This window comes from Petaurus breviceps, unplaced genomic scaffold, assembly GCF_028583685.1.
Source record: "Petaurus breviceps papuanus isolate PSGF00001 unplaced genomic scaffold, PetGlider_PUasm1.0 90845, whole genome shotgun sequence".
Taxonomy (NCBI): Eukaryota; Metazoa; Chordata; class Mammalia; order Diprotodontia; family Petauridae; genus Petaurus; species Petaurus breviceps.
Genome location: NW_027187359.1, coordinates 4,275,884 through 4,289,920, shown reverse-complemented (window position 1 = coordinate 4,289,920; position 14,037 = coordinate 4,275,884). Strand labels below are relative to the sequence as shown.

General features: G+C 42.0%; 1 protein-coding gene and 1 long non-coding RNA gene across 2 annotated transcripts in view; one reads left to right on the top strand and one right to left on the bottom strand.

Annotated features, from left to right (window-relative positions):
• Positions 1 to 14,037, top strand: part of LOC138149087 (uncharacterized) — a 62,403-nt gene that overhangs the window by 25,281 nt on the left and 23,085 nt on the right. The window lies entirely within an intron of this gene.
• The window catches only part of STMN4 (stathmin 4), a 29,124-nt gene continuing 25,930 nt past the window's right edge, over positions 10,844 to 14,037 (bottom strand). Inside the window, exon 6 of the mRNA XM_069071954.1 lies at positions 10,844 to 11,520. Within this exon, the coding sequence (XP_068928055.1) occupies positions 11,461 to 11,520 (60 nt within the window). The 3' untranslated portion in view covers positions 10,844 to 11,460. The remainder of the gene's footprint in view (positions 11,521 to 14,037) is intronic.

The following is a 14,037-nucleotide window of genomic DNA, read 5'->3' as shown; positions in this document are numbered from 1 at the left end:
GGAGTTCTGCCAATCTATAAAAACAGTACCAGAATGAGGCTGGGGGATCTACTAAAAATAAGGCATCTCAATCATTTCTTGCCCACAAGGAACTGGTGGGAATACTGAGTAAATAGGAACGTTCAATGAAAACGGAATGGGAATGTAGAAGAGCTAAAGGATTAAATCTTGTGAAGGTTCACTCTACAGTTGGCAGTCAGATAGCTGTCTCTGGAGGAGATTCAATATGGAGATTGGCCTCTGTCTAGATTCTGTTGAATCTGAGACTGAACTTATGTTTAGTATAATATTAAGAGATATAGACTGTCACATGGCCTCTCTTGACTTGCATGTTATAACTTTCTTTTTTTTTTTCCAAACGCTTTATTAACTTCTGGTTTACATCATTCATTTCCACCAGATTTTGAGTTACAAATTTTTTCCCCATTTTTCCCCTACCCACCACCCCAAAATAGTGGTCCCACAGGATATCCCCTCCTCCAATCTGCTCTCTCCCATGTCTTCTCCCATACCCCTTTCAACTTTTCCAGTAGGGCATGGTGGATCTCTATGCCCCAGTGCCTGTATATCTTGTTTCCCAATTACATGTAAAATAGTATTAATTTTATATATTTTAAAACATTTGATTTTAAAACTTTGAATTCCATATTCTTCCCCTTCCTCCCTTGTCACCCACCCTTACTGGGAAGATAAGCAATTCAGTATAGGTTGTACATGTGTAGCTATGCAAAACATTGCCATAGTAGATATATTGTAAAAGACTAACTATATTTCCCTCCCTCCTATCTCACCTCCCACTTGTTCTATTCTCTACTTTGATCCTGTCCCTTTTCAAAAGTGGGTGCTTCCAACTTCCCTCCCCCCCCAGCCTGTCCTCCCATCTATCATCCCCCCTCTCATCCCCTTCCTCCGCTACTCTCCTGTAGGGTGAGATACCCTATTTACTGTGTATATCATTCCCTCCCTGAGCCAAATTCAATGAGAATAAGGTTGATTCATTCCCTTTTGCCTTCCTGTTCTTCCCCTCCATTGTAACCATTTTCCCTTGCCTCTTCTATATGAGATAGTTTACCCCCATTCTGTCTCTCTTCATCTCCTCTTTTTATATTCCTCTCTCACCTCTTAATTTCACCTTTTAAGTATCATTACTTCCTATTAAATTGGTCCTGTGACCTCTATCTATGTATACCTATAAACATATATACACATATTCACATATGTATTCATATACCCATATACCCTCATATATATATTCCCTTCAACTATTTTTATACTGAGAAGAATTTCATCAGTTACGATGATTGTTTTTCCATGTAGGAATGTAAATAGTTCAACTTTAATAAGATCCTTATGATTTTTTTCCCCTGTTTACCTTCTCATGTTTCTCTTGCTTCTTCTATCTCAATGTTGAATTTTCTATTCAACTCTGTTTTTTTCATCAACAATGCTTGAAAGTCCTCTATTTCATTGAATGACCATATTTTCCCCTTGAAACATGATACTCAATTTTGCTGGGTAGGTGATTCTTGGTTTTAATCCCAGCTCCATTGACCTCTGGAATATCATATTCCAAGCCTTTCGATCCCTCAGTGTAGAAGCTGCTAGATCCCTTGTTATCCTGATTGTGTTCCCACAATAATCAAATTGTTTCTTCCTGGCTACTTATTCTCTCCTCGATCTGGGAATTTTGAAACCTGGGTTTAATATTCCTAGGAGTTTTCTTTTTGGGACCTTTTTCAGGAGGTTATTGGTGGATTCTTTCAACCTCTATTTTGCCCTCTGGTTCTAAAACATCAGGGCAGTTTTCCTTGAGAATTTCTTGGAGGATAATTTCTAGGTTCTTTCTTTGATCATGGCTTTCAGGTAGCCCAATATTTTTTAAATTATCTCTCCTGGATCTATTTTCCAGGTCAGTGGTTTTTCCCATGAGATATTTCACCTTGCCTTCTATTCTTTCATTTCTTTGGATCTGTTTAACAGCAACTTAATTTCTCATAAAGTCATTAGCTTCCATTTGCTCCAATCTAATTCTGAAGCAATGATTCTCCTCAGTGAGCTTTTGAGATTCTTTTTCCATCTGGCAAACTCGGCTTTTTAGGGCATTCTCCTCATTGCCTTTTTGAGACTCTTTTGCCATTTGAGTTAGTCTATTTTTTAAGGTGTTACTTTCCTCAGTCAGGCTGTTGACTCTCATTACATAATTTTCTTGCATAATTCTTATTCCTCTTCCCAATTTTTCCTCCACTTCTCTTATTTGCTTCTTAAAGTCCTCTGTGGCCTGTAACCAGCTCATATTTTCCTTTGAAGCTTTTGGTGCAGGAGTTCTGACTTCACTGTCTTCCTCCTGTTCCATGCTTTGCTCCTTTTTGTCCCCAAAATAGGAATCTAATGTTGGAGTCTTATGTTTGTTTTGCTTCCTTTGCCTGGTCATGTTGCCCCTCAGTCACTTGACCCCTGGGCTTTTTGCCACAGTAGGACTCTGCCACCAGAGATGGGAACTTCTTCCCAAATGCTGGAGTTTTCTCAGTTGCAGAAGGTATTAGTTGGGTGCCCTCTCTAAAACCTCCATATGCTCTGGCAAGCTGGTTGCATACCCCACGACCTCCACCCTAGACTGCAATCCAGATCCAAGCAGGTTAAAGCAAGAGCGATTACCCCTCAGACTAATTGCTTGGTCCCCCTACACTCTTCAGGCCAAGAACTGAAGCTACCATGAAGGGGTAGTTGCACAGCTGCAGCACCTCAGCCACTTCTTGCCTCGGGGGCAAAGGCCGACCCACTCCCAACTACTGGGTCCCAAAGTCCACACTGCACTGACCTCTCACTTTAGAATCTATGTGTTGATAATTCTGGAAACCGCCACAGCTACTGGTGATTTGAAGTCCCTGCAGCCCATGGTTGGTCAGGCCCTCCCTGGGGATAAAACCTCTGACTCCTGTGGGGCTGGGGTAGTCTCCCAGAGTGCTGTGCTGACTGATTCCTGCCAGGCTGCTGGACTGTCCTCAGTCAGAGGTTAGCTTCTCTGTGTCATTTTGTGGGTTCTGTAGCTCCAAAGTTTGTTTGGAGTCCCCTTTTACATGAATTGGGGGAGGTGGAAGCTGGCTGCAGAAGTCCTGTTTCTACTCCACCATCTTGACTCAGCCTCTCTGTAACTTATCAGAAGAGAGAAATCAAACCTATAGGCTGTGACATTTCTGCCTGACACATTGTTGCTGGGGGTCTTGGGGAGACAGAAGCCACATGAGGACAGCTGCTCAGTTGGGTGAAGATGGACAATTTCATGTTTAAAACTTTTATTTATTTATTGCTTTTTTTTTTGAGGGAGGAAGACAGGGCAATTGGGGTTAAGTGACTTGCCTAAAGTCACACAGCTAGTAAGTGTTAAGTGTCTGAGGCTAGATTTGAATTCAGGTCTCCTGACTCCAGGGCCAGTGCTCTATTCACCGGGCACCTAGCTGCCCCCGACAATTTCATTTTGAAGCGATGAATGCAAGGCACTCTATAGTGGACATCCTTGGTGTTCATTGGCCCAAAACTCTCATCACTGGCCAATGTCTGAAAACAGCTTGTTTTGAGTAAATGATTTCATATCTTTGGGCCTTAGAATTCTTATCCATAAAATCAGGGAGCTAGATAGATATTCTCTAAGGCCTCTCCTGGATCTAAATTTGTGGTCCTAGGATCCTGTAATAAGGAGACAAACCATTCAAAGTGGGCAGTAAATTACAAGCAGAAGTGCTTGGATGATATATCTAGGCAGGGACTAGATACTTAGGGACTGGGTTAATATATGATACCCTAGGATGCAGTGAATGAATGAAAAGACATTTACAATGTTCAAAACACTATGGGATACAGATACAATTTTTTATATTTAGAAAAGCAGACAAAGAGTTCATATTCTGTCCTTGAGGAGTTCATAGTTTAATAGGAAGATTCAGAACAGATAATGGATAATGGCATTGAGGACTATGAAGAAAACTGCCTATGGTCTTGAAGGATAGTGATGCTGCTATTCCGTGGTTTCTTGGGCACAAGGTCCTAGGCTGGTTTTCCCAGAGTTCTAGAGACTGAGAGATCAAGAAAGTATGACCAGATTGCTTTCATTGGCCTTTGGGCTGACCCTCAGTTAGCCATTCCTTAGGAGTTCCTTTCTTCCTGTCAACAAGGAGCGAATGGACATGTCTGCATTTCTATTGGCAGGAAGCCTTCAAGTATCTCCAAACAATGAGCATTATCCTAATTATACCATTAGGTTGATTAAGAAATTCCTAACATTAATCAGGAACTTCCAAGATCTACACATCTCCTCCCTAAATATGCTCATTTCTTTATGAGCTCATTTACTCTCAGACTTAACAACCTGGCACACTTAATGATAACTCCTAAATTCAAAAATCCAGCCTGTCCCTCTCTCATCTCCTCCAGCTACCCAAATTCTTCCCATTCTTCAAACTTCTCCATTCAATGGAAACTGCTCTATCCAAAGCTACCAGTCATCTCTTACTTGGTAAAATCCAGTGGTCTTGGGGTGGCCAGGTAGCACAGCAAGTAAGAGCACTGGACCCAGTGTTGGGATGACCTGGGGATGGAATCTAGGCTCAGACACTTAGCACCCACCCAGTAACACCTAGCCGTGTAACCTTGAGCAAGTTACTTAACCCCAATTGCTTTAAAAAAAAATCCAGTGGTCTTTTTTTCAGTCCTGATCCTTCTTAACATTCTTGGTCTTCTTGACCATTGATCACTTCCTCCTCCTGAATACTCTATTCTCTGAGTTTTCCTGTTACTGCTCTCTCTTGGCTCTTCTCCTACCAGTTTCCTTTGTTGCATCATCTTTATTACTCCTCTACCTGTGGGTGTCCCACAAATTCTTGCCCTTAGTGCTCTTTTCTTTCTATTTTATCTCCCTTGGTGGTCTCAGCTTCTGTGGGGTTTAATTATTATCTCTATGAAAATGATTCCCAGATCTATATATCAAACCTTGGTCTTCTGAGCTCCATTTCTTCATCTCCAACTGCCTTTTGTATATTTCACACTTGATTTCCTATAGGTATCTCAAAATTCAACATGTCACAAAGAGAACTTATTATCCACTACCTTCTTTCCCAATTTACATATTACTATTAAGGGTAACCATGTTGAGGTTTAGGTGTGCTCAGGACCCCAAAATACTGACACACTGGGTCCTGCCAAATGAATTTGACTCAAGTCTTCTCTCAGCCAAAGTAAAACAAAGTTTATTAAAGACTTGCCATGCTGGGTAGACTCTTAAGGAGCCAAAGCATTTGTGATGCTTGTATTGATAAGAGGACCAGAACAATCTAACAGACTGAGGCTGAACTAGATTGAATCTGAGCCCTAAGTGGAGGCAAGATAGATCTTATATACAGAAAGACTGTGGAAGGGATCTAGGGGGTGGTCTAGTAGTCTTGGAAAAGGAAATCTAAGGAGAATCTTGATGGGACTGAGGTCAAACTCCAGGAACCAAGAGAATGGGATTTTGATGGGATCAAGGGTGGAAAACTGCCGAGGTAGGCTAATTTAAGGTTACAGTTTTAGTCATAGATATTTTGATAGGATCAAGGGTTGGAGGTAGCTGAAGGCTACCTGGAGATAACCTACAATTGAGGGCTAGGTTAAGTTTAGAGTAATGGAGATTCAATCACTGTGATAATGGAAGGCTTATGGCCTCAGGCTAACACCAGATCAATTGGGAAGATTCAAGGGGGTTCTCAGAGCCAAAACCCATCACCCTCATTGACTTAGTCTTACAGCAACCTTGGAGTCCTCCTAGATGCTTCATTCTCAATCATATCCAATCAGTTGCCAAATCTTTTTGTTCTTACCTTCATGTTATCACTTAAATGCTTTCTTTTTTCTCTACTCAAAACAGCTATTGCCTTAGACTTTAAGCCCTAATCCCTTCTTACCTGTTCCATTTCAATGGTATTCTAATTGATTTTCCGGATTCGTCTCTCCTTACAAACAGCAGCCAGAATGACCATGGGAAGCCCAACAGACGTCATCATTCACCTCCCAATTCAATAAATGCCAGGGACTCCTTATTACCTCTGGATTCCAACATGAAGTCTTCTCTGGCGTTTAAAGCTCTCCGCTTGATTCTCCTCCATGCACTCTCTAGTTGAGTGATACTAGTCTACTTGTTGTTCATCCCATATGATATGTCATCTCTAGTCTCTATGCCTTTGCACACACCCCCTAAACCTGGTATGCTTACCCTCCTCACCTTTTCCTCTTGACATCCCTGACTTTTTTAAAAAGCCCAACACAAAGAATACCTCCTGCAGCCAGCTTCCTTGGTTCCAGTTTCCAGGTCCCTGCAGCCCTTGGAACCTTTCTCCCCAGGCTACATTCACTTTACTGGGTGTTTTGTAAACATCTGTTTATTTAGAGGTTGCTTCCCCACCCCCCACTCGGCAGTAACGAAGCTCCTTGAGGGCAGGGACTGTTTTTGCTTTTCTTTATGTTTTCCTTGCTAAGCCTTGTAAGTGCTTAAGAAAGGCTTATTGGATGACTGATTCTAGGTCAGTTCAAATTTTACCTCCTCTAGAAACCTCCCAAACTCCAGTCTGCACTGACCTCTTCTCAACGCTGATTTCACAAAGGCTTTATTTACTCCACGTGTGTTAGCCTTGCTTCTGCTAGCGCAGGATCAGGAATGAATGAAAAAGTAGTAAGCCTTTATTATGCTCCAAGCAGTGTGCTCAACTCTGGGGAAACAAAGAAAAAATAATTTCTTCTCTCATGAGTTCACACTCTGGAGGAGATGACACATATAGAGGGCTTATCTGCAGGGGAGATGGCAAGGCCCAGGAGTCTTTCGGATAGATGGGGGATCTTCCCTGTAGAGCAGGGATCCTGGAGGGTATTGAATCACCAAATAGAAAAATATCATTGTTAGGAAGGTTGGGGTGTGGGGTCCGAGTGTCCTTGCTCTGAGTGTGATGGTTCTCTTAATTCCAGCTCAGGTTGGGGTCCTCCAAACCTCAAGTCCTGAGTAGACTAGGATGAGGGAGGGGAAGGAAGAGGGCTTCTAAGGTCCCTTCTGGCTCTAAATCCTTTGTCTTAGAAATTGGAGAAGGTGAGTTTAGTTCCTAATTTGCCCTCTATCCCAGAGCCCATCACTACTTTCTCTTCCCCTCATCTCCCTGTTTCTTGTATCATTTTTTATACTTCTCTGTAGCTTGCTCTGGAGTAATCCAGCGATGAATATATAACAGGACTTAATATATACCTGCTTAGAGGTGCTAATATCTCCAATGTGGTATGAGGTATAGAAGAAAGGGATGTCTTCTGACAAGCTGTGCCACTGTGGAGAAGCCACTGGACTGCAGTCTTATCATGTATTGAATAGGGATGATAACATCTATAGTACCTTCCTCCTGTGGTTGCTGTGGGCTTAAATCATAGCTAGTATTTATGCAACCTTGCAAAGCACTTTATGTATGTTAACTTTATACATGTTAACTTGTTAGATTCTCACAAAAACCCTGGGAGGTCAATGGTTATATTGTCATTCCCATTTTACAGATGAGAATACTAAGGCTGAAAGAGGTTAAGTGACTTGCCCAGGCTTTACATTGCTAGTAAACACCTGAGGCAGGATTCAAACTCAGATTTTCCTGACTCTTAAGTCCTGTGCTCTATCCACTGAGCCACATAGTTGCCCAGTAAATAATATATGTAATGCACTATACAGATGCTAGTTATTATTATTCATTGTTTATTAACTAAGGAGCATCCACCTTATTCTTGAGAATTTTGAATTGAGGACTGGGAACATTAACGTAGTGAAAACTTTGCTTATACATTGTTATTTACATGCACATTTACTCCTTCTGCTTAATGTTCCATGAACATAGCCATGTGTGCTTCTTCTTAGAGGTTTCTCTGTCTATACAGTAGTAGACTGGGGCTAGACAACAGTTTGTATATTAAAAAAAACCACAACAATAATCTCGTGGTCTTAGTAGACCACAAGCTTGATGTGAGTCAATAGTGTGAGACAGATGCCAAGAAGGTTTATAGGATCCTGGTCAGCAGAAACAGAGCCACAACTCTCAGGGATAAGGAGGTGATAGCCCTAATATACTCTACTCCACTCATCTCATATCTGGAGTATTGTGTTCAATTCTATGCACTGCTTTTTGGAAAGGACATTTATAGACTGGAAAACTTCCAGAGAAGGGAAACTAGCATAGTGAAAGGCTATATAAGGGTCAATTAACATTTGGGCAGCTTTGGACTTGGATTCAGAAAGACTTGAGTTCAAACTCTGCCTCATACTCTTAACAGTTGTGTTACCCTTGCCAGTTCAATTAACCTGTCGGTCTCAGTTTTCTTGTTGATAAAATGGAGATAATTATAGCATCTATCTCACAGAGTTGTTATGAGGATCCAATGAGATGACAGATGTACAGTGATTTGCAAACCTTAAAGCACTATCTAAATGTTATTATTATTTTTTTTTAATTGAGGGAACTGGGAATATTTAGCTTAGGGAAGACACAATAACTATCTTCAGGTATTTGAAGGATTGTCATATGAAAGGGAGATGAGCAGTTCTGTATGGCTCCAGAGAGCAAGATTAGAAGTTGCAGGTGAAGTTGTAATGTGTACTATGAGGGGAAACTTCCAGAACTGTTATTGGCCCTCTCTAAAAGTAGGATGGGATGCCTTGGGAAATGGTGAGCTCCTTGTGATTGGATCTCTTCAAGCAAAGGCTGAATGACTGACTAGCTAATTGAATGACTAATTGGACTAGAGGATTCTTGTTCATGTGTAGGTTGGACCAAGATGGCTTTTGAGATGCCTTCCAACTCCAAGGTTATGAGACTCTCTGACTGCCATTTTTTCTGTAGTCTTAACATAAACTGATGCTATGCCAACCCTCACTTCTATGCAGCAGATGTAGCAGCCATGTGCTGATAGGAGTTGGGCCAGCCCTTCTCATCCCACCACGCCTCCCCTGCCCAGCCACAGCCACCCACACATAAGACAGATGGAAAGCCTGAGGGTAAATGCACAGGAAGAACTAGAAGGAACTTCTGGGTTGGCAGACCATGTGGGAGGTGAGTGACTAGAGATGTTACATAGGAGAGGATCAGGTGCCAATATAGACAGCCAGAGCCATGCAGAAAGTTCAGGAGTGAGGCTAGGTATGGATGAGAGGAAGGGAGCTCACCTGTTGACGGGTACCATGTTGAGAGTTGTGTACCCAAGTAGGGGAGCTTCACTGACCTATGAGATGCTTAGGGAGAGGCACTGGATGGGAGGCTGGCTCAGTCTCAGGATGTACTCATATTAGCAATTTCACTAATTGGTGTTGAGTCTGAGACCATGTGATAAGGCCATGAACCTCATAAACCTCTGAGAAGGGAAATGGAGTTCACTAGGAGGCATTTCCCCAATTGCTTTGTTAAGGGCTCATATATGAGTCCTTTTGGGGTCCCTTATTGTCTTAAACCATTTTAATAACTTTATTAGCCTTAATGCTTGCAGAAGAGCTGAGAGCCCTTAGAAAAAAACATGAACTAGATTCTTGTGTTCCCAGGGGAAACCATGAGTAGGGGGTACAAGCTATCAAAGTTTTCAGTAGGGGGAGGCCCCCAAGACTGAACCCAGTATGTTTCAAGATCTTACACAAAACTTACAGAAGATTTTCTAATTATCAGGTGTTATAGCATGGAAGTTTTTGTTCATACTTGTGCCTTTCCTCTGAGGCATATAGTTGAGATTAATAAATGTGTCCAGTTCCCACCCCCTTACAAAAGGAAGCTGAGTCAGGGCACGGGAGATGAGAAAGAACATAGTACCAAGGTGGTTTATTTGCAAAGCTGTATACAAAAATACACAGTATCTGCCCAAGTGGGAGGGAACCCCTGATACCACACTCATCCTGCCCTTTCCCCCAGTTCCTGCCTGGGACTCCTACTGTTCTCAAAGGATGGATTTCCCTTCTAGAATCTCTAAGGCTTCTTTCTCAGCCAGAGGACCACTGACCTAAAAGAGAAAACACCCGCCCTTTCTAAATCAGGAAAAGAGGCTAAAAAAGCTCCTTTGGCTTCAGGTTTTCCACTCTGGGCCCAATAAGCTGAATTCTTTTCCAATGTCCCATTAATGCTCCCTTCCTTCTTCCCTATGCTATCCTTATTAGTCTAACCCCAGATTAAAATGGGATTTCAGTTTACTAAGAGTCTCCTTAGTCTTAGCCCCAGATTCCAAAGAGCCTTGGGAATTATGTTAAAATACCAGCTCATCCACTGAGGGCAAGAGGACATCTCTCTCCTGGTCTCTCAAGCATGACACCTTAGCAACCACAGAGGATAAGCGAGACACTGCCAAGGACAGGGCCAGAAATGTCTCATCTTCCAGTTTTATGGAGTAGCAGCAGATGTGGTAAGGGAAGGACCTGACTTAAGGTCCAAAGATCTGAATTCAACTCCCTCTAAGCTGTGTAAACTTGGGCATGTCACAACCTCTCTGAACCTCATTTTCCTCATCTGTAAAAGGGGAAAGTATTTGGCCCACTGACTTCACAGATGTTGTAAGGAGACAGCGAGGCAATGGATATGAAAGCACTTCATAGATGCATAGTATAATGCAATAATAATAATGTAAACTCTTATGGCTACTAAAGATAAGATGATGACACTGGCAAGATTTTATCCTGTTCTCCCCACCCTCCCTCTCCTGGCATGGTCAAAGCACTGCTGAGGACAAAAATAAGGAGCATTGCAAACCATTCTGGACCATCGAACATCCACAGTTTACCAGTTGGGCCTTTTGGGGACAGGAAAAAAGAACCAGAGACATGGAGTAAATATTCCATTTGTAATGAAGATCAAAAGATGAAGGTAAAAACACACACAGACGTGGAGCATGGCACCCACACACACAGTGGGTCATCCCATCTGTCATAGGATGGAAACAATACACTTGCTGAGCATGCCTCCCTCTGGCCAGCTTAAAGGTTTGAGGATCTTAGGTTACACCTCCATTCTCCTCTCCACCCAGGTACTTTCCACTTCATCACTAACCTATTCCCCCGGTTTCCAAAGTCCTTTTTTGCCCACACCCACCCACCCTGAAGACTTGTTGGTCCAATGCTTGGTGCCCAGCAAAGTAATGGGAAAAAAAAGTGTGGAGGATGCAATTCTGAGCTTCTCTGGGTCTAATAGCTGTGAGGGCCCTATGGGTCCCTCTCTGACCTTCTTTTTTCCAAGTCTCTCTCTCCCCTCTCCCAACCCATCATTGTTCCCCAGAAACAAATAGGATGGCTTCACTGGTCAACTCTTTACATGTACAAACAAAGAAAGCAGAGGAAACTTCCCTAGGCCACTACCCTCCCCCTCCCCCCCAAAACCCCAGTTCTGGGAAAGCCGCCACCGCTGCTGCTGGAGCTGCTGGTCCAAATTCCTTCTTGCCTCAGGGCCTTTACCTGGAGGCCTCTTCCTTTAGCTCCTTGTTTTTCCGAACCTCTTCAGCATGTTTGTCCTGGAAAGGAAAGATGGGAATAGAGTGGGTTAAGTGGCTCCTTATTTAAAGGCTGAAGAGTAAGCGAATGGGAGACCAGGGAAAGGTTCTACAGTAAGAGTGGCTGAACTCATTTGCTATCCAAGCAGGGGCCTTGTGAGCCCATGTAGCAGTCAAGCCACCTCTGCCCTATCTTCTGGCCATTTCTTGATTTGTGTACATACCAATCTCCCCATCTGTAAAAATGGAGATAATGGCACACACCTGAAGGACTTGTTATAAAGATCAAATAAGATGTTATATATTGTTTCTATTGAGTTGTTTCAGTTGTGTCCCTCTCTTCATGATCCCATTTGGGGTTTTCTTGGCAAAGACACTGGAGTGGTTTGCCATTTCCTTCTCTAGCTTATTTTTACAGGTAAGGAAATGGAAGCAAACAGGGTTAAATGACTTGCCCAAGATCACACAACTAGTAAGTATCTGAGGCCAAAGGTGAACTCAGGAAGATGAGTCTTCCTGACTACAGGCCTGGCACTCTATCCACTGTGCTACCTAGCTTCCCCCCAGAGATTTATATATATGTATATATATATATATAATTTTGCAAACCATAAAGCACTGTATACATTCTGATTGGCATCATCAGCATCATCATTATTATATATAGCTATAAAATCACTGTCCATTTGCTCTTCTGTAATCACATTTTCTCTATTACCTACCTGCTTATCTACTCTCTTCTTCTCATCTAGCACTGACCTTATAGGAACATTGGTATACAGTTAGAAGGGGCCTTTGGGTCCATCTAGTCCAAACCTGTCACTTTATAGATGACAAAACCAGGTCACAGGGAAGTTTACTGACTTGGCATTAAGGTAGTAATCAACAGATATAGAATCTGAACCTAGGTCATAGGATCATGGACTTTGAACTGGAAGGGACCCCAGAAGGCCATCTAGTCTGATACCCTCATTTTACAGATGAGGAAAGTAAGGTAACCTCTAACAACCTCCAAGGCATTAAGAGATATAGGTCTATGGTCACATAGGCAGGATTTGAATCTAGCACCTCTGATTCTAGAGTCAATACTCTTTTCATTACATTACATTGTCTCCTGTCTGCTTTCTATCACTCTTCTACCTACCATGACTACCCTGCCTTCTCTCACCCTCTTATTCATTTGTTCTTTGAAACATTTCTACCTCTATGTATGTACACATCTAATGTGTATGTAGAAGTTAGGCAAATGAATGTGTTGGGAATATTGTTGGGAGAGCCTTTGGGTATAATGAGGGTGAATCTGTGGGAATGCATGGGGAATTAGGGCATACATTGTATACCTTCCCTCTGTTGATTATTTGTAGCTTGTCTGACCATAGTTATTCACATGTTTGCTTTCTCCCTTGAGAGCAGGGACTATGTTTTACCTTTCTTTGTAGCCTCAGTGCTTAGCATAGTGACTGGCACATAGTAGGAACTTAATAAATGTTTATTGACTGACTGAACCCATGTCTATATATTCAGGATATATTTTCTTTTTCTTTTTTTTTGGAGGGGAGAGGGAAGGGCAATTGGGATTAAGTGACTTGCCCAAGGTCACGTGGCTAGTAACTGTTAAGTGTCTGAGGCCAGATTTGAACTCAGGTTCTCCTAACTCCAGGGCTGGTGTTCTATTCACTGCACCACCAGGACATATTTTCTACATTAGAATCTTCCTCCAATATCTCATCACAGTGTGGAGTTGGCTTTGGGTTCTCCAAGGCTATGCCAGTGGAGGTAATTTCTGACAAGTCCTACCAGGCTGGAGAAACTTCCCCTATTCATTCAGTGACAGGTGGGCCTCTGGTGTCTGAGGACAGAATTCCATAACTTTGGAAAGGCTCACTACTATAAGGTTGGCTATTAGTGTGTGTGTGAATTTTTTTTTTTTTTGCAATTGAAATTCATGAAATTGTGTGATAAAGTATAGAGGTGTTATAATCTGTGGTATAAGAATGACACACTGATGATATCAGAGTTCTTTTCAAGTATGGATTTTTCAATATAAACTTATTTTTGTTAGTGCATAATACTTGTAATTCATAATTAAGAATTGTGAACTGGAGGAAAAACTGCCATCAAGGGTGGGTGTGATGAGCTTTTAGTGAGTGGTAGGCAATAGGACTAATTCTGTTAATAGAAGGATGCTACTAAGTACTTCACTGAATTGTTAATGAGATACTAATAATATCTAAGTAATAATATCTGAGTAATAGATGAGTGCCTCCTAGATGTTCCCAACCCAAGCATGTAGGCCAGGGATTGGCAACCATTTAAAATTGGCAACAACATTCTGAACCCTTTTTCTTTTAAGATTGTTAATCACATTCCAATCTATGCCTTATGAGTGGGAGTTCAGGTTGGTCTGTCTCATCTTTCAAAAGTGGTGGCACCGAAGTAGCACCATGGTTTAGGGGATTAATGAATATTGACTTGAGTGGCCTCTTTGGTACACGTACTATAGGTTTAAATATACTCCTCACTTAGGCAGTGTTGTAT